The sequence below is a fragment of the Mastigoproctus giganteus genome, chromosome 9 (assembly GCF_048544385.1).
Source record: "Mastigoproctus giganteus isolate SK-2022 chromosome 9, ASM4854438v1, whole genome shotgun sequence".
NCBI classification, from domain to species: domain Eukaryota; kingdom Metazoa; phylum Arthropoda; class Arachnida; order Uropygi; family Thelyphonidae; genus Mastigoproctus; species Mastigoproctus giganteus.
Window position 1 is genome coordinate 122,755,119 of NC_143583.1, and position 22,414 is coordinate 122,777,532.

General features: G+C 35.5%; 1 protein-coding gene across 1 annotated transcript in view; it reads right to left on the bottom strand.

Moving 5' to 3' along the window:
* LOC150080696 (protein O-glucosyltransferase 1-like) overlaps positions 1-22,414 on the bottom strand; it is a 134,320-nt gene that overhangs the window by 4,879 nt on the left and 107,027 nt on the right. The window contains exons 8-9 of the mRNA XM_090380787.1: positions 21,678-21,734; positions 9,433-9,576 (exon numbers count right to left, since the gene is read on the bottom strand). Of these exons, the coding sequence (XP_090236913.1) occupies positions 9,433-9,576; positions 21,678-21,734 (201 nt within the window). The remainder of the gene's footprint in view (positions 1-9,432; positions 9,577-21,677; positions 21,735-22,414) is intronic.

Genomic DNA, 22,414 nt, shown 5'->3' on the forward strand with positions numbered 1-22,414 from the left:
AGATTATACACTAGCTGATCCGGAAGCCTCCTAGAGAGTTACCAATAGGTTCGGTCCGGTGTACCAACTAGCGGCCGGCCTGCGAACACTGTTTTAGAGCTGTACCCACGAAATGTAAGGAATATTGGATCTCGCCACAATGGTCATCATAACCTCAAAAGTCGTCAATCATACTGCATGATGGAAGAGATAGGGAAGGGTTGACCGAAACTTAGCTCTAGAGACTAAACATGGGTTCCACCACTTCAAGCCTCCAATAAGCAAAGTGGTGGTATTTCATCGGTTGATGAGAACCGTCTACCACCTAGTACTGCCTGGTAACATAGAGGGGTGGCGTTTCTCCATGTGGTGTGGGCACCATGCCTCGACCCCTGCTTACATTGGTTCACACCTGGGTGGTCACCCACCATGTGCTTGTGCATGGAGGTTATACCCAGGATTACTAACAGTCGCACCATCGTGAAGGTGCAAGCAAAGGATTTGGCTATCACAGTCCGTCCGGAATTTGCCGAAATTGGGTCCACTTGACTTGAGTGTCACACGAATATCAGCGTTTTAGACTCCCAGGTAGCAAGTACAGCATGTCTGGTATATCTGAGAGAATGTCTGTTTATAATCAAATAGACCGCGGAACACTTTACTTTGGCAGGCTTTGCATAGAGAAGTATGCATGAGGTAATGATAATGATATCAACAAAAAAGTAGCAATGTAGTGATCTAATACGCGATTTAGCCTGGTAGTTGTTGTTATGTTGTTGTTATTTGGTTTTTAGGAGCATTAGCAACTAAGGCTATACTGCTCCGGGATATGCGGTGGTCATTCCCTGACGTTTCCACATCCTCCGTATTTGGTGGTGACGGGCTCGAACCCCGGTCTAATCAAGAAGCGTGTGCTACGCACTGCTGCTCCTTCCCACTTGGCTAAGGAGGCGCCTTTATTTAGCCTGGAGTACACGGGTTGAGGGAGAGGGGAAAGTGAACTGATATCATGCATCGTTCAGGTGGATGAAATAAAGTAGCCTTCCGCTGACACATTCTTGCACATTTACGCAGTGTTTGTGGTGCGGTATGGACTTACGTTCCAGTACATACTGCTTTTTCTCTTCTTCTGTTATCTCAAAACCTTTTGTATTATTTATTCGAGTCAGCTTTTTCTTTTCTTACATCTATATCAAGTGCACATCTATATCAAGTGCGTAACTTACCATTCTATGATCACTTCAAACATTTAGATTGTTCAGGATGGTAACATCGTTCACAATATATCTTCTGTTATTGAGGATGAAGGCGATTTCATTAGTTGTTAATAAATTTGGGTTCTTCCATGTCCACCATTTTCTTGAAAAAAAGTGTTCATTACTGACATTCCCCGAGATTCTGCAAATTCCACAGCTCTTTCACCATATCATGTTAAAGCCCTGTGTTGAGCTATATATGTATACAGGGCAGAACTGTTTGTTTTTAGATCTCAACTTTTCACCAGTTCCAAAATTTTTATAGTTTCCCTTTCTGCCCTGTTTTGTCTCTTTCCAACCTTAGCATTGAAGTCCCCCATAATAATGGTGTAGTGAGTTTTCTGTTCATCTAGATCTAGAAGTCTCTCAATTTTGGTGTACATTTCTTCAACCTCTTCATCACCATGGCTTGATGTTGGTGCATATATCATTATAGACTTTAGTTTGTACCTCTTAGAAATCCTGAGAAGTTGTCTTGAAACCCTTGGTGACGTACTTTTGAATTCCAAACTGTTGCTTTTTATATCTTTATGAACCAGAAAGCCAAATCCACCTTTGCTCTTTTCACTGTCTCCATTGGTATACAGCAGATTACCACTTGATAAACTTAAAAGTGATTCATTTCTTTTTCTTGTTTCAGCCAAGAGATGATATTCCAATTCACATTTTCTAATTCATTTTCCAGTTCTAATATCTTATCTTCACCAATGAGCGATCTTACGTTGTAACATTCCAAGTTCAGTTTTCATGCATGGCAGCCTGGTCATATCCAGAGATTCTTAGCACTCTTTGCTGCTTCCACTCTGATCCTCTCGCTGCCGTAAGAGGGGGAGTGAAAGCTGCTGGGGACTGAGGGCCATACTCCGTGATGTCTATTTATAAACATCAATTTCCAACCCTTCTTAAACACTGCTTGATTATCATGTTAAAGCCTTGTATTGAGCTATATATATGTATATAGGAGAGAACTATTTGTTTTTTGTAACGCAACAAAACCAAAACTTATTTGCCTTTTCAATTCTTCCTTCATGCTGAGTAATAATGGAATTTAATCTAAATACAACTGCATCAACTTTTATTAACAACTATATGCCGTTTTTTTAAACAAACAAATATCATGCAATAAGTTAGCATTAGAGGATGCAAGAAAGCAAACCTATACAGTATCAGCCAAAAAAAATAAAATAAAATAATAAATACAAAACCCTTTGTAAAACCCTTCCCATTTCACCCATCCGTTCACTCCAAAAGTTTGTCCAGCTCAGCCTTAAATTTATTTAGATCAACTTCCACAACAAGAGATGGAAGTCTGTTCCAGCAATCAACCACCCGCTGGCTAAAAGCAAATTTCTGCAAAAATAAAATAATAAATAAAACCCTTCCCATTTCACCCATCCGTTCACTCCAAAAGTTTGTCCAGCACATCTATTCTATAACTGTCTTTCCAAAACTTGAATTTATGCCCCCTCAGGTGTGCAGATGTTTGTTTGTTATTTGGTTTTTAGGAGCATTAGCAACTAAGGCCATATTGCTCCACGATCAGGTGGTCATTCCCTGACCTTTCCGCATCCTACGTATTTGGTGGTGATGGGCTTGAACCCCGGTCTAATCAAAAAGCGTGTGCTACGCACTGCTGCTCCTTCCCACCTGGCTACGGAGGTGCCCTCAGGTGTGCAATCTGAGCAAGAAGAAGAATCCCATCAGCATTGAGCATGCTCAAACCATTCAAGACCTTATACACCTCAATCAGATCACCTTGCAGGTGCCTATTCTCCAAACATTGTAATTTGCAGAACTGAAGTTATTCTTGGTAAGAGCAACTCTTTGTTCCCCTCGCCAATCTTGTTGCTCTTCTCTGTACTCATTCCAATAACTCTACATCCTTCCTAAAATGAGGCCTCCAGACCTGTATGCAGTACTCAAGATGTGCCCTGATCATTGCCTTATACAAGGGGATCACCATCTCCTTATCCCTGCTAGTAATATTTGGGTATTTTTCATTGGGCAAACAGGCAAATTGGGTTCAGAAAGTTATAAACATAAGAATATTTGCATAGAGAAGTATACGTGAGGTAATGACATCTAAGAAAAAGTAGCAATGTAGTGATCTAATATGCAATTCGTATGCGATTTAGCCTAGAGTACAGGGGTTAAGGGAGAGGTGGAAGCGAACCAATATCATGCATTGTTCGGGTGAATAAAACAAAGTAGCCTTCCGCTGACATGTTCTTGTATGTTTACACAGTGCTGGTGGTGTGGTGGCGACTGTCTTTGCAGTTATGAGATTAGTTCTACAGTAGTGAGGAAAACTAGTAAAGATAACTAAACTCATTTCCGTGTATAAATATTTTTTTGATAATTATCAGTATTTCGAAATGTTATTATTAAAATAAATGACCATGGATTTGTGGTTAAAAAATGGAACTTTAAAACAAGAAGCAAGTACTTCTAGTAGTGCAACTGTGCTTGATGAAAACGAACACAATATTGTCACACTTCAAAGTGAGGATGAACAACCACAACCTTTTGTTCCCCAAAAATCAGAAAATGAAAAAACAGGGGCCAACCAATAAAAGACCAAAACAAAAGTGTGATGACAGTTATTTGAATTTCGGCTTTACATGTATTGGAAATAAAGATGCCCCTGATGCACAGTGAGCCGTATGTAATAAAATATTAACAAACAGTTCTTTGGCTCCCGCTAAACTTGTGTTCCATAAATATATGTGTTCTGTAAATATATTGTGAGATGAAAAGTGTTCTGTGACTAAAAACGTTTGGGAAACACTGCCCTATGTCATACTGCTTGCATTGTGAGAGACTGGTTTGAGGATATGAGCATTTAAAAGTTGGAATGGCCAGTCCAGAGCTCTAACCTCAATCCTACAGAGAATCTCTCAGAGGAATTGAATAGTCAAGTGTGTCGCCGCTCAAAAAACTATGAAGACCAAATGGCAGAAAACATCAAAGGATATTTACAAAATACTGACGGATCTATTGATAAGAAGAAAATGTGATTTTCATTGTGGTCCACACATATCAGTGACCAGTAAGAAAAAAAAAATGAATGCATGAAAAATATTGATAAATGGATATATTACAAGAGATCGCAAAAGTGATCCTACCCTGGCCATGCTGGGAAGGTAATTCATTCCATTGTTCTACAACAAATTGCCCAAAGGTAAATATCATGAGACTGCCTTGTTACAAAGAATTTGTTCCATTCAATCCTTGTCTCATCTAACAGAAAGAAATTACCTCCATTCATTACTCACACTTCAAATTATACACCTCAACTATGTCCTCTCCCCCCCCCCCCCCAATCTAGCTTTCCAAGTTTTGCAATCCACATCTTTTTCATAAGCCCAAGGATTAATGTTCTTTACCAATCTGGATATCTTTCTTTGAGCATTCCATGCCAAAAAAAAAAAAAAAAAAGTTTTTTTTTTTTTTTTTGGCATGGTTACATCTTTTTAGCATGGTTACATCTTTTTAGATGTAACCATGATGTAACATCATCAAAAGATGTAACATCTTTTTAGATGTAACTCCCAAACCTGAAAATAATAATTTGAATTGTTATTTTATGCAATATGATAATTTAAAAATAATGATATCACAGTTTCAATAAGAAAATATTTTTATTACTGTTTCATATTAAAAATGCTAACAAGAAATAGAACTCTCCTGTTATCTCCTAATTTAGCTGCACTTTCTCCATGATGAAGAAAAAGCTGTTTCCTATATTTCATCCTCATTTACAATTTGTGGGATATAGTATATGGAAAAAAATCACCTGTATAAGCAAAAAATCAGTTATAAATTGGTTATAATGAAATAAAGACATCTTAAGATTAAATAATGTTGTATGCCAACCATTAAAAAAAGATACTGTTCCATATACAGTTCATTCTGCTATAATGTCCCTTTACAAAGTGCACACTATTAGATTACATATATCTGACACCTTGTCCTCCATTGCATGCATGAAAATTTGAAGTTATGTACAAAACTCATATGCTGCCACATACTCTTTCTCACTAGCATCATTTCAATTTATGGCTGTAAGAGTGTATATGTACAATATAAGTGCTCAAAGTGAGTCTACAGACCCAAAAGAGCAGATGTATGATACAGAGCGAGCCATTAGGCAAAAAGAACCTATAAAGACTAAGATAGCCTATGCTGGTTTACTTCGTTATACCCTATAAATAATAATTAGCAATAAAATAATAAACATATAAAATAATAGCTGAATGTTAATAAACACAATATTATCTAATAGAGTATAACAAAACAAAGGCCCAACTAACACTAAATATAGGTGAAATATAAGAAAGCTTGCATGAAAGATAGGAAGAATCCTGGTAGACAAGTGAAAACTTAGACAGTCCCTTATGTATTTGTATTTAATCTATTACGAAATAATAGAAAGGTAGTAAAAGGAAGAGTGGAAAATGTATATGAGATCAGAATGTATAATCAAAATGTATATCTGATCAGAATGTATATCAGAAAAATGTATATCTGATCAGAATGTATATCAGAAAAATGTATATCTGATCAGAATGTATATCAGAAAAATGTATATCTGATCAGAATGTATATCAGAAAAATGTATATCTCACTTTGAGCACTTATATTGTACATATACACTTTTACAGTAGTAATTAGAGTACAGACTAATATACTGTTCAATCAATAATTTGATGGCATTAATCTGATCTGATATACATTTTCCACTCTACCTTTTACTACTTTTCCATTATTTTATAATAGATTAAATAAATATATATATATATATGTATATATATTCATACAATAGTGCAAAAAAAGACATATTGTTTCATAAAAAGTGCAAAATTGATTTCTTCTTCTATAGCTATAAAAATTATAAGATTGCATGATTGATTAATGTATAACATGGATAAATTTTTGCATACAAGGATATCAGATGAAAGGAAAGAGGGTGCACAACTTAGCATTGCTTTAATTCAAACAAAAATTAAAACAATACTTCAGTTCGGTCACACATTTTAATATGCCAGTTGTGGATGGTTTCACAGATTTAAAGAATGATTTAGCCTAAGAAATGCAGCTACCCCATTTGTATGGAGAAGCTGCTAGCAAAGATAAGGAGCCAGTGGTGACTAACAGAATTTAGAAATATCATTCCTGAAAGTAGTTACTCTCCAAAGCAGGCCTTCACTTGTGATGAAACTGGACTGTTTTTGAAGAAAATGCCACTGGGGAGGGACATATATCACAAGAGAACTAAAAAAAAGGTTTTGTGGTTTAAATCCCATAAGGATCATTTTGATTTCACTGTTTGCTGTAATTTTGATTATGATGTGAAATTAACACTTGTGCAAATACTGTGCAAATAATCCAAGAATTTTAAAAAAATGTTTCAAGGAATATTTTTCCTGTAGTTTGGAAAAGTAATAAAAATGCACAGGTGACAACAGATATCTTTACAGAATTGATTTAATAACTACTTTGCACCATTTGTGAAAAATTACCCCAAAGAAAACAATTTAGACCAGTGGTCTCCAAAGTGGGGTGTGTGAGACGATCCATGGGGTGATTAGTAAGCAAAGCGAGCGATGAAATCCTTCCATTTGGATCAACGTACCTACATGAGGTGACTTTCTCTGCAATGACTATTATTAAAACCACGTTTAGAAATAAACTTAACTTCATGTAGTTGTGTCCCATAATATGAAACCAAGATACACAGCAATAATGAAAAATATTCAAGCACATTGTTCCCACTAAAAAATCCTGTTGATTTGATTTATACCACTTTGTACTTTAATTTCAATTTCGTTTTGTATCGAATTAGATTGTGATCTTTTCAAATTATATGTGATTCTAGATATAATGCATACTATGTAAATTATTTATAAATAAAACAAATAGTATTACATTACATTTACTATACTTGTTACATTAATGATTTCATATCATTTTGTGCTTGAACTTCAATTTAATTTTGTTTTGTTATTTGTGATCTTTTAAAATTATATGTGATTTTAGATATAATGCCTTCCATGTAAATGATTTATAAATAAAAAAAATATATTAAACATATATGTAATTTTTGATTTCGGGGTGCACACTAGTCCTTTTAAGTAAATAAGGGTGTGCGACCAAAAAAGTTTGGGACCACTGATCTAGACAATAAAGTGATACTTGTTTTGGACAATGCTCCTGGACACATAAATCTAAATATATCTCATTTACAGCTATGGGCCAATATCTGTTCCACTAATAGTGAATCATCAAAGATTTTTAGTGAAAAACAAATTACTTTTATGTACTTTTATAAGACTTATTGTAAGCAGTAAAGTAGTCCTGGTTTGTTCAAATTCTAATCCTCTAAGCCAAAATCATATTAAGATTCAGTATAATTCTTAGATAAGATTAAATCCATTCCTATAACCAGGATTTAATCTTATCTAAGAATTATGCTGAATCTTACACATTATAGACATGGTCATACCAGTGAGAGAAGTGATCAAAACTGTAAAAGAATGCAGACATAAGAAAGATAACCTATTTTTAGTAGAACATTCCAATGTTTTTCAATACTGTACAGAAAAATTTCGCAAATTTCATATTTAAAAAAATCCATAAAATACAAAAAACCCGAGAAATTATTCTTCAAGTCCCATAATGAGTGATGGCATTGTTTCTGCCACTGTAAATTATACTGGTTATAATAAAAGAGTGTTCCACAGGAGACAATTTGAATAACTTATGTAGGCCAAATAATAAATTGTTTCTAATTTCCATTTTTCCTTGTTGAAAGATTATTTTGACAGTATGGAAAGGAAAACTAACCTGGAGGAAAGAGCTAGCTGTCATAACATTTATATTTGGAGAGGGTTCAAACATCCCAGATCTACTGCAAAAAAATTTAATTCATTCTGGGAGACACATATCAGCCATATAACTGCAATGAGATTAACTGACTGCTTCAAAATAATTGAAGTGTTCGTGATTGTGTGCCATACCGGTACACCAAAAAAGTGCAAAATGAATAAAATGTAATAAATGATCACACAAATTGTAACGAGTTCAAATAAATCCATAAGGAAGCTGGCAGTATGGAACAAGTAAAATCCACTGAATTCTAACAAGTAAAAAATTCCAGCTTCATATGATTCACCTCATATAAAAGCTTCATGATGATGGCATCGACTGTAGGACACAATTCTGTGAATGGTTTCTGAAAGGTGAACACGATTCAAAACTGTTTAGTGATGAGACCTTGTTTTATCTAAATGATCATGTCAACAGACATAATTCAGTCCCCAGATTTTGGTGATTGTATTGGCTTATTACTGTTCAAAATGTCACTCACCTCTCAGTGCAAAAGGCATTTTAAATTTCTGGACTTCTTTAAGACAAGATCCAGTCTCAGTATGGGGAACCTACTCTCTCTGTTAGCAAGTTTACCATGCTTCCTCGAACAAGTCCTAAATTCTGGGGAAGGTAGGAGGATGATGATGATGATGTAGTACTATGGAACCAGAGACCAGAAAAGTTTCAAGAATTCTTCAGAAACCTTAACCAGTTCCATCCTGAGATATCCTTCAAAAACAGAATCAGAAAAGGATGGTAGTCTTCCTTTCCTGGACTTGCTTCTTACAAAACAAAACAGTTTACAGGAAATCAGCGGATATGACAGTCATTCCTTACTAAACGGAATGCCATTCTTATTCAACCAAAGTGGGAATTATTCATCTTTTGATCTCCAATCTCTGAAATAAAAGTAACAGTTAAACAATATTAAACCAACCAACCAACCAACCAACCAAAGCAATCCCATACAAGCCTGTAATCAGTGAAATAAATGCCAGAGTAGGCAGATTTTTTTCATATATCCATATTCTGTGGAAGAAGATTGCTCAAAGAGATTGTTTTAAAAGCAAAAGGTCATTGTACATATTGGATATAGCCTCTTTATGTACATAATACTGAGTGCAACTGAGTTTGCTACTTAGCATTTTGATCCCATATTGTAAATGCACTTTGGTGAGATGCTTTAGTGTTGCACTACTCTAAACAAAATCACTGTTCTATCATTTAAATTAATTTTTAAAAAATTTTTCAAACTTGATCTGATGAATAATTTAAACATTATACCACTTATTAAATGAGAAAAAAAAATTAAATAGACTAACATTACCTTTCTTTTTTAGACTTGATTTCTTTATAATTATTATGCTTCTCTGGTTTGAACTTCAAGAGTTGTGCATAACCTTTTAGAAGTTTTTCCCAGTAACAGAATACATTTTCCATCGTCAAATGATCCCAAATAAAGCTAAAACCCCTGAAAATATTAAAAGCATCTTTAATATATCAGTTTAATGTTTCATGTTAATGTGCATTAAAAAAGTGCATCAGCAAATCATCTTTAGAAGACTGACCACATTTTAATACAAGCATTAGCAATCATTTTTAGTTACAGGACTTGACCAGCTGCTTATATCTTTTGTGAGTGAGCTTCAGAACAGTATGTAAATCAGCTGGAATAAGCTTTTTCTGAGCAATTGAAAAATTTTGTAAAAATTGAAAAACAACTAAGTATGTGAATGTTTTTAAACATGAAATTTTTCACTATATTGACTTCAAATATGAGAGTGAGATGTCAAAAAAAAAAAATAAATAAATAATAATAAATATAAAATATTTTTTGAAAAAATCGTAAAGTAAGTAAAATAATAAAAATAAAAAACTAGTCACATATGTATTACTGAGTAAGTTTCATCAATTTATGGATCTGAATTCCAGATAAATTCTTCAATTTTGCCTTCTAAAAGTAAGTTAATATCATTTTGATTTTTGTTGCACTCTCCTATGCTGATTTTCAAAACTATTGTAAATATAAAAAAATGGCTGCTACTACTACTAGTTGCAAACACAGTTAATAAATGGCACACATCCCTACAGAATTTCAAAAAAATCTGTACAGATATAGATGTATTTTGTTGATTTTAAACAATCCTCAAAATGCATATACATAAACTTACTCCATAGAGTGTGTAAATATATATTTACACTTGTCAGAGAGTTAACAAACACACCCACACCTTACAGCTTTTAAATTTTAAGAAATAGTGGCTTATTACAGTAAAATCTGCATTAAGAATCAGTGTTCACTTTTCAATTCAATTTCTGTACTTCTGATATTTCTGTACTTTGTTCCAAAAGTTTACCTTTAAAACAAAGTACAGAAATAATTGTAAATTTTTAAAAAGAAAGAGCAGAAATATGGTAACATTGTTCCTATTGATGCTATATGGTACATGAGAGGCTTTGATTATTTAACTGTGTCGTTCTTTATTGCAAATTGGTTTCACTGTAAACAATGCTTCAATAAAGAAGCATGTGTCCTATAAGAAACTGGCAACCTTGAAAGTTTACTTTTTGAGAACTCAAAAAGTAAATGTGAAAAAACTTCTGGTGAACAAACCTCTGGGGTTTAAAAGTGAGCAGCCATGTACATTTGTGTAAAAATATATGTAATAAATTATATCAAGAATAAACAAATAGTAATGAATGGGCCTGGTGTACTGGGGTCCATGGTTGAGAGAACAAATATAGATACGCATAATTATATGGGTGCCCCTGTTAATTCCGTAGCAGCCAACATCGCCATGGAAGATCTGGAGGAGCAGATACACCTGAACCCACCTACACCTATCACAACATGGTGCAGATATGTTGACGATATTTTTACTGTAATACCACGTGGCTCTGAAACAGCACTACTGGAATACCTCAACTCCCTATCTAATTTCATCAAGTTTACTATAGAGTTAGAGGTCAACGATGCACTCCCGTTCCTGGATGTCTTAGTGCATCGCTTAGGCCCACATCTAGAGACTTCAGTATACCGCAAACCTATGTGGTGTGGACAATTCACTAACTACAGATCCAGCCACGTGCCAAGTCATCTCAATAGCACTGCCTGCACCCTATTCTCCAGGGCTTGGAGCCATTCCAGCACTGATGCAATTAGGCGTAACGAGATCTCCCTTGTGAAGGCAGACCTAACCAAATATGGTTATCCATCCCATGCGCTAAGCAGGTGCCTATTACAGGCACAAGAACTCACATCCCACCCAAGACCACCGAACCAAGACGGTATACTGTCCGCCTACATTCCCTATTATCCAGGCATGTCAGGACGGATCTCGAAGATTCTTAGAAATTACAACATCAAATGCGTGCAGTTACCCTGCAGGAACCTACGTTCACTTGTCTCCAGTGTGAAGACCCCTGTCACACCTCTCTTACGCAGCAATGTAGTATATCGCATCACCTGTAGAGACTGTGACAGCTGCTACATAGGAGAAACATCAAGGCGTCTCCAAGATCGCCTTACGGAACATGACAGAGCAATCCCTTACTGAAACTAACCAGTCCACAGTCGCCGAACATTTTTGGGCCACCAACCACGATCTTGATTCCAAACGGGACTTTGAAATAGTAGACCACTCACGACACTTTCGCCACCGCTTATGGCTAGAGTCACTTAACATATTAAACAATCCAAAGACAATAAACCGCCACAAAAGCATACGTCTACACCCCATCCTAGAGACAACCGTTTTAATGCTAGATGATCAGTGGAGTAAAAACAGCGCATGTCCGTGCAACAACAATATCACATGAATATCGTGCCTCACTCAGCTCATTGCATTTATCCGTTGTATTTGTATTTGAATTTCAGTTCATAAAGAGACTCGTTAGTCTCGAAAGCTACTGCCTGTTACTTATTAGTATATTTTATTATTACATTAAACTGAGTTATAATTATACGCATCTATATTTGTTCTCTCAAGAATAAACAAAGAAATTATTTATTCCATTTATAGGACTTCTTATCCAACTCTTCTAAAATGCCGATAAATTACGAATGATAATTTAAAATAATTTTAAAACTCAAAATGTGTTCCTCACCATCAGCCCACAAGTAATTCAATACCCGAGGATCGCAGCTGTAGACCACAACCAGACTCCAGAAATATCAAACCCCATGCAACCTCTAATGATAGAAGACATTATGTCAGAAAAAACGCGGATTAAAAATATGTTAGAATACGATTAAAATATGATGAAAAATAAAATAATATCCACTAGAATTTCCTCCCTGAAGTGGACCAAAACTTTTCAACATGTGTCGTGCTCACAGGTTGGAATAAAACTGTGAAATATTGTGTGTGTAACATTATTAATAGGAGATTAATCTTTAGTCCGCATGCATTCGAATGACCATGAATCAGATATGAGAAATGGTTGACGGATGTTAATAGAATTACTTTGTAGTTTCATCTCTAAAGTTTTGGCAATTAACAACTTTGTATAATTATGCTGAATATTCAAAATTTTAGCTTCATTAAAAAAGAAGCGTGTAATTTTCATTTATTGCATGAAATGCTAGTTTTGAAGCATTGGCATGCAATGCACGAGCAGATGCTTCATGCTGTTTAACCCTAAGATTTAAAATTCATCTGATTGATCCAATGTAAGCTGTTTGTTTGTTTGTTATTTGGTTTTTGGGAGCATTAGCAACTAAGGCCATATTGCTCCGGGATATGCGGTGATTATTCCTTGACCTTTCCGCATCCTCTGTATTTGGTGGTGATGGGCTCGAACCCCAGTCTAATCAAGAAGCGTGTGCTACGCACTGCTGCACCTTCCCACCTGGCTACGGAGGTGCCTCCCCAATGTAAGCATTGGATCAACCACAATCTCTACAAGAAATGTTGTAAATGAAGTCATGTGACTGTTTGGAAGAAGATAATACCAAGTGATTCCTTAATATCAAATGTAACTTACGTGTCGGTTTAGCTACTATTTTCATTTCAGTCCCTTTAAAAAGATTGTTACGTTGTCTGTACCAGTGCTCAATATACGGAATTGTAATAAAATACTTTTTTATTGATCCTGTCATTATTGTCTAGTATTAATAATTTTGTCTTTAGCCTCCAATTTAATACTATTAATAGAGGCAAGAGAGTATACTAATTGGTAGATGACTCTCATCAAACGGTGCAATACCACCACTTTGCTTATTGGAGACTTGAAGAGGTGGAACCCATGTTTAGTATCTAGAGCTACGTTCCGGTCAACCCTTCCCCATCTCTTCCAATCATGCAGTATGATTGACGACATTGAGATCCAATATTCCTTACATTTCGAGGGTACAGTCTAAAACGGTGTTTGCAGGCCGGCCGCTAGTTAGTACACTGGACCGAACCTATTGGTAATTCTCTAGAAGACTTCCAGATCAGCTAGTGTATAATCTTGCTACCGCTACTGCCAGATAGTGACTGGAGGGAGTCCAAGTAGTGTATATGCTGGGGGGGGGGAGGTATTGTCGAGGCCATGTTATGTCAAGGATCTGGGTATATTCTTACCATGTGTACACCATATCCAAAAATTTCATTACTTCATACAGCATGTCCCACTCACTTTTTCTACGATTGAATACACCATGAATTGTCAAACTAATAAGCTTATCTGTGAAAAGATCTAAACCTCCTAAAAACTTCCTAATTCATTTCACAAATATATGTGGTCTCAATTATAATCTCAACAATGTCCATTTCCACTTGCACTCTGCCAAACCCATGTACGTTTTCTGATAGAATCTCAGTTATTGGTTGATTCAACTACTGCTCGTCTCAGATGCCCAAATTATTCACTGTATGATTCTTTTTGCCTCAAAGGTGGTACTTGTGCATATGTCCATTCCAATATTCCCTGTCAGAGACTTGGCAATTTGGAATCTCCTCTCTTTGTTCTTCTCTGGCTTAAAATCTCTCTACCTCATTGTGTCAAATTCATCTGTTGTCTCTACTGTTCTCCCAACTCCACTAATCACTTGGAGCTCTTTGACTTCCTCTCTTTGCAACTTGACTTTCTCCAGGCCAACTTTCATAACAGTGAGGTAATTTTCCTTGGTGATTTTAATGTTCACAACTCCAGCTGGCTTCCATTTTCTAGTCATACCAACCCAGCTGGTCGAGATGCTGAGGCTTTTGCAATTACTAATGACCTTGCACAGATTGTTCATTTACCTACAAGAATACTGGACAATTCTAACCATACAGCCAACACGCTTGATCTTTTTCTCACAAACAACCCTTCTAAGTACACGGTCGAAGTGACAGTTCCTTTAGGCACTTCAGATCACAACTTGGTGATTGTCTCTTCTCCAATGGAGCCTTTATCTCATGGCTATTCCCAACCTCGTGTTGTTTGGCATTACAAGAATGCAAAATGGGATGACCTGCGAGATTTCTTTTTTTCTTTTCCTTGGTCGGATTACTGTTTCAAAACTTCTGATGTCAACGTTTGCTCAGATCGTGTCAGTGAAATTATTCTTGCAGGAATGGAATCCTTTATCCCACACTCCACTTTAAAATCTCGTTCTTTATCTAAACCTTGGTTTTCCAATAAATGTGCTAAGACTGTTCAAGAGAAGAATGTTGCATATCGTAATTGGCTTGTTTCTAATTCTTCAGTTTCATTTTCTGCCTACACCAAAGCTCTCAACAATTGTAAAGCAGTTATTAATCAGTCCAAACTAGAGTTTGAACAGGCTAAGAGTAGAAAACTTGCTTCTTGCCCTAATGGTAGCCAAGCATTCTTGTCTCTGCCAAAGCTATTGGCCACAACTTTTGCCCATCTCTGCTCCCACCTCTGTCCAAACCAGATGGTTCTGTTGTCACTTCAGCCAAGGATAAAGCTGACCTGCTAGCATCCCGTTTTTCTTCCAACTCATGTATTAATGATCTTTTTAAAACATCTCCCACCATTCCCAACACACTTCATTCAATGCCTCCTGTGGTCTTCCGTAAAAAGGATGTCAGAAGGATTTTGACGAATCTTGATGCAAAAAAGCTCCAGGTCCCAATGGTATTTCTCCACTTGTTCTCAAAACCTGTGCTCCTGAACTTACTCCTATTCTCTGTCACCTTTTTTCACTTTCTTATTCCAAAGGTGTTTTTCCTTCTGCTTGGAAATTTTCTCATATCCAGCCAGTTCCTAAAAAGGGTGACAAATCTCTTCCATCCAATTATCGTCCCATTGCAATTACTTCTACTCTTTCTAAAGTAACGGAGAAATCAATTAACCACCAACTCTTAAACTACCTAGAAACCTTCCGCCTGATCAACGATCGCCAGTATGGATTCCGTCAGTGTCGATCCACTGGTGATATTCTGGCTTATGTTACCCATTTATGGACTAATTCAATGGAAAGATTCGGTGAAACACAAGTAGTTGCTCTTGACATCTCAAAGGCTTTCGGTCGTGTTTGGCATAAAGGTCTTTTAAACAAGCTTCCATCTTATGGTTTGCCAACTGTTTTTTGTAATTGGTTATCCAGTTTTCTCTCTGATTGCTCACTGTCTTCTAACTTCTCCACTAATGCCGGTGTCTCCCAAGGTTCAATTCTTTCCCCCACTCTTTTCCTTTTGTATATTAATGACCTTCTTCTATTGACTGGAAATCCTATCCATAGTTTTGCTGATGATAGCAAATTGCATTTGACTTTGAGAAACCTTGCCCTGCTCAATCAGCTTCAACTTCTCGAAAATCTGCTACCAATTCCTTAAATGCCAATCTTCAGGTAATTCTCCAGTGGGGCAAAGACAACTTAGTTGATTTCAACCCTTCTAAAACTCAGTCTTGTCTTATATCTCGCAAAAAGGATTCTCCTGCCCCTATGCTTATCTTTAGTGACACTCCGATTTTCAGGCAAAATGATATATCTCTTTTGGGGATTACCCTGTCTTCTAATCTGTCTTGGCACAAGCACATTACAAATATTGCTTCCTCTGCATCTAAAAAACTTGGTTTTCTCTTTCGCTCTTGGCGTTACTTTTCTTCCAAACACCTGCTCACTCTGTATAAATCACAAATCCGCCCTGCCATGGAATATTGTTCCCACATCTGGGGTGGTGCCCCCAAAACCTCTCTCAGGCTTCTTGATTCCATTCAGAAGAGGGCAGTTAGGTTAATTAATGATTCATCTCTAACAGAGTCTCTCCACTCGCTTTCTCATAGACGTACTGTTTCTGCTGCATGCCTCTTCTACAGATATTTCCATGGGCACTGTTCTTCTGAATTGGCTTCTGTAATTCCCGCTCTCTCTTTCAAAACAGTCCGAACACATGCCGCCACCAGCCAACATCCATTTACTGTCCAACTTTTCATCTTCCTCATTTATTCATTCAACTGCTGTTTTCTGGAACAACCTTCCTTCAATACGTATTTTCTGAAAATTACAATCTACAGAAGTTCAAGTCCAATGTCAATAAATATCTTCTTTTGTCTTCTTAACCTGAAACCCAAGCACGGTACTAAGTACTATAGGTTTTAATAACTCTCGTGTTTGGGGTTTACATAAAAAAAACCCCTCTATTTAGATGCCTTTTAATCAATTCATCTATTTCTGTCTGTATGGCAAGTTGTGTAGTTGAATATTTATATGCATTTAAGAACTAGTTCAACATGATCAACCTTTTATGTGAATACGGATAACTACAGCAATACCTCGCTTAGCATGGCCTCAAACAGCATGGGTTTCACTATAACACGGTTTTCAATTTAGTTTAAATCAAAAATTTACTGTACATATTAAAACTCATTGAACAGCCTAGACACATATTCTACATATATGCTGCATTGTTGTAGCCTATGAACGCGTACATATATGCTGCAGTGCCAACTCTATCGTCTCACATGCACATGTGCCAATAACCACGTGCAAATAAATGTGCCAAGGGGAGCTATTGGCACATGCACATCTGCCAATAGCTCCCCTCAGGCAGTCACCGGCAACATGCAGCAGTGTTCAGTATTCTTAATTCCATCCTGACAGGACGACATGATAGCTTTTCATTTCACAATTTATTTTTTACCCCTTTAAATCCAATCAAAAACATATTTGCATCTTGGCTAGAAATCACTGCCAACAACATGCGTTCCATTTGGCAAATTATTTCAATGGATTTGAATAACGAATTCAGACAATTGCCAAAGACATTGTGAAGATTGGAAAAGACTTGGGATTTGAAATTTTTTGACACTGCTAATGTATGTAACTGCATCGACTCACAAATGACTTAGATGATGCAACTCTCCTTGAAATTGACGAGCAAACTGCAGATGACGAGAAAGAACACAATATTCTGAAGTGGATAACACCAAAGCGGCACAATATTCTGAAGTGGATAACACCAAAGCGGCACAATATTCTGAAGTGGATAACACCAAAGCGGCACCAAATGTATTTACAACAGAAGAATTGGAGAAAGTTTTTTTGGGGGGGGGGGGGTTGACTAACCTGCAAGGCAATTATGAATGGAGATTCGGATGTTGAACATAGCATCAATATATGGCAAATTTTACAAGATGGGTTTTGATGCTAACAAAGACTTGTATGCCGAGAAAAAGAAGAAACGACTTCATGGAATTTATTATTGAAATACTTAAATAAACAATAAAGCTCCTTTCTCATCTCTAATGACATTACTTTTCATTAATAAAATTTTTGCAATATTTTTAATTTCAAATCCTTTTAATTGGCTATCAAAAGCAAATTGTTTACAGATTTATTATAATTTGTTTATAGACTGTTTCTCTGGTATGCATTCAATTAAAACCCATTATAATTATGCTTCAATCAGCGTGGTTTCACATAACACAGAAGCCGACCGGGCTAACTGGGTGGGTAAAGTGCCTGCCTGGCAACCCAAAGGTCGCAGGTTCGAATCCCGCCTCGGGCTTGGATCAAAGTACTGCAAAAACCTTGGGAGGTGCATTATGGCCACAGAAGCCGATGCGCCAACAACTACCAAAAAAATAAATAAATAAAACAAATAACACAGAACAGTTTCGGTACCAATTATCAGTGCTATGTGGAGTATTGCTGTACTGTGGTGAAGAAACATCCCCGTGTTTGCGGGCTTATGATAAATACTAAAACTTATATTTTCAACCTCCCCTTTAAGTGTGAAGTTTAAGAAATTGATGGTCCTAGTTTCTTCCTGTTCTATCTCTAATGTAAATTTCCACCTAGTGTGAATATTATTGAAGGTTTGTTTGTTATTTGGTTTTTAAGAGCATTAGCAACTAAGGCCATATTGCTCCGGAAATATGCGGTGGTCATTCCCTGACCTTTCCACATCCTCCGTATTTGGTGGTGACGGGCTCAAACCCCAGTCTAATCAAGAAGCGTGTGCTACATGCTGCTGCTCCTTCCCACCTGGCTACGGAGGCGCCTTGAAGGTTTGTAAAACCTCGTTTGTAGTGTTGCAATCCATAAAAATGAGAATTATTATCTACAAATGTAATTTTCAGTAAACATGGTGTTAAGTATATGCTTTCTATTTTATCTAGATAAATCTCTGCAATTAAGCCACTTAGGCTTAGGCCCATGGGCAAACTGAAAATCTGTCTATAAATCTTACCCTGAAATAAAATATAATTTGCTGTCTTAATGAAATGTGGTGTTTTTGTGCAAAATATTTTAAAGTTACATTAATGTAAGGGCATCAGACTAAACAACCAATCTCCCATGTTAACTGTTAAATACAGTAAGTATTATAATAATGGATGAATATAAAAGGAGAGGGTGAAGCGAATAAATATTCGAAATAACAAAACAGGCAAATTATATTTTATTTCAGGGTAAGATTTATAGACAGATTTTCGGTTTGCCCATGTGCCTAAGTAGGGTCTGCGACTGCAATCCTGGGGTAATGAATTACTCGTGGGCTGATGGTGAGGAACACATTTTGAGTTTTAAAATTATTTTATATTATCATTCGTAATTTATTGGCATTCTAGGAGAGTTGAATCCTATAGACGGAATAAAGGTAATTCCTTTGTTTATTCTTGAAATGTTAATATAATGTAGGATAAATTGAGTCTATAGAAGCTCTTATTTACTTAGAATAAATATATATATATCAGTATTAATTCATGTCTTTGTAAATCTAAGCATGTGCTTTTAATTCAAGTTTAGAATTTTTATACTTGTATAAACCAACTTTACAAATTTAGATATTTTAGTTCTTCAAAAGTTGGCTATTTATTGTATATGCTGGAACAATACTTATAATGAAATGAGATACTTCACTGCCTGAAAAAAAAAAAAAAAGAAAAACATTTTAATTGTTGGCACTATCATGCCATACTATACAGAGATCAAAAACATAAAAATTGAGTTTTTTTAATCCACACTTTGATGCTGAAATGAACTTTCACTAACTTATTAAAAAACCTTTCATATTAACTTATGTGATTCATTTTTCTGATTGTAAATCTTCACAGCTTTTTCCAAAAGCTTTCATATGTTACATTGTTGCTACTGAGTAATCATGACCTTGAAACTTATTTATTTTATTATAATGTTTTATTTTATGAAGTGTGCAAAAAACAAATTGTTAATCAGTTCAAGTTAGCAAGTTCTGGTAATTTTATTGTTTCTTACATTTGCAAATAATCTTATTTCATCAAACAATTTGACAAAATGGTTTAGACTTTGTGGCTAGACCATTATGACAGACCAGCCAACAGTTGTGAGTATAAAAAAGCTTTCATAGAAATTCCTCTAGTTTGCAACAAGAATCAAACTGTACACTTTTTTTTTTTTTAATAAGTGATGAATATAGTGAAGCCCTACATTATTATGGAGAATGATGGTATACTAATTCAACAAAATAATTCAGAATCTGTGACTTAACTACTAAGCCTGAGACCAGCCAGCAGTCATGAGTGAAAAAAAGCCTGTACAGAGAATTCCTCTAGGGCGCAAGGAGAATCAAACCTTATATTTTTTTTCAAGCAAGTGTGAATGGTGAAGGCACTATACTGCTGTGGAGAATGATGGTACATATAGATAAAATTATGTACAATACTTTTGAACTACATTTTGACAGTCGATAAGACGTGTGCACTTATCTGATCCCCAAATGAAGAGCAAAAATGTCAAATGGTATGCAATAAAGTCCTTGAGGAAGAAGACTGCTAGTGACAAGCAGGAGCTAGAAAGGCGATATAATTTTATTCAGCATAAGCTTGCTTTTGACTCATCCTATGCTTTTTGGATCAGACTATTGGTGGAAACTATTATACGAAGATTTGCAGAACTACATGCACCAGAAGCACAATGGAAACTTTTTTTTTTTTTTTTTTTTTATTGGCGCATAGGCTTCTGTGGCCATAATGCACCTCCCAAGGTTTTTGCAGTACTTTGATCCAAGCCCGAGGCGGGAATCGAACCCGCGACCTTTGGGTTGCCAGGTAGGCACTTTACCCACCCGGCTAGCCCGGCCGGCCCACAATGGAAACAGTAACAAATGTTGCATGAGGGCATCATCATCTTCAATGCATTGCCTCATGTTCAGCATGGTATTCAAATCTTATTACAACATTGAAGATGAAAAACTGCTTCCATCTTCTACTTCCTGAATGATCTGTCATTCTGTGAATACTTGTTTTGAAATGTGAAGGTTCCAACAGGTGACAAGCACTATAAGTCTGAAGATGAAAAATCAGTAAAGCTGTCAGGACCTTATCAGATACAATGAACACTTCATTAATGCAATGAGAAAGAAAGAACAATGCCGGCAGGAATGCACTGATCTGAGAAGAACATAAATGGTATTTATCAAGTAGCAGAAATAAGACAATATTTTCATGCAGCTAAACTTTCATTAGTATACAAGTATAACAAACAAACAAAATGAATGACAACTGCTACTTTTTCAGCCAGTACTGTATGTTGTATTGATTAATAATAATAGAAATTTTGTAGAAATTTCTATTATTTCTATATCAAATAGAAATTGACAAATAGCTGACACACAGTGAGGAAAAGTTTGAAAATTACTGCTATAGAAAATATCTTCTTTAACAGTGGAATTATACAGAAAAAAAGCTCTCAGGAAATGAACTTCTGAGAGTTTCCCTCTCCCCACATAATGACATTTTTCCTTTCCTTTCTGCCATAATACCAAATAAGTGGCCCACTGAGAACCATTACTAAAATCCAATACTTTCTAAGCTTGACAGACAGCTGTAGTCATTTCTTAATGGCAAATTTAAAAAAAAAAGGATTTTAAATAAATAATATACCAATTATTTATATATTTATCTACCTTGGTTTACTAACAAAGTTGTTGACTCCTTTATATATGTTCTACATAATAATATATATTATTATATTATTATTATGTATAATTATTATATATATGTAATGCAGTAATGCATCCAATTTGTTTGATTTTATGTAATGTTCTATATGTCGCTGGGATTAAACTATATGTTTTACAAATAGGTTAATCTTAGCAGTAGTCAATTCTGTTAAAATGAATATCACTGGGATAATCAGTTGTGGCAACTCACCTATCTGCTATTTCTTTAGCAACATCATCATTATCACGTGCAAACTGAAGTAGGTTCCTGGAAAACAAATAAAATAATAAAATAAATATATTTATCTGTATATAAGACATATTTCTATATTCAGATTATCCAGTTTTTTAATTTTTATGTTTCATGAATACTTTTTTAATCAGCCAGTTGCTGTGTCTGCAATCATAACAAATACAGTGACACCCTCTCTGACAGAGTGCAAATGTTCTTTTTTATTTCTGAAAAAAGTTTTTTTTTTTTTATGCAGTTGGCAGTATACCAACATTTGATCTTTTATTAAATGAATGCAATACTTATTTAATGCAATTTTTTATTATTTTTAATGAAAAGTTCAGAAATTTTAAAATTTTGTGTTTTTACACTTAATAATATAAAGATTTTCAACAAAATCTTTATTAGCATTGTCAAGGCCATGTTACATGAAGGAGCTGGGTACATTCTTGCTGTGTATACCATATTCAAAAATTTAATTACTTCATACAGTTGCCCCACCTCTTCTTTACTACTGAATAAATCACGAATAGTCAAACTAACAGAACGAAGCTATCTGCAAAAATATCTAAACTTTCCAAACATTTCCATGTTCATTTGGCAAAAAATATTCCAATTTCAATGATATCCATTTCCACTTACAGTCTATCTAGCCCGACATATTTTTTCTTACAGAATTCTAATTATCAGTTGCTTCAACCACTGCTCATCTCAGT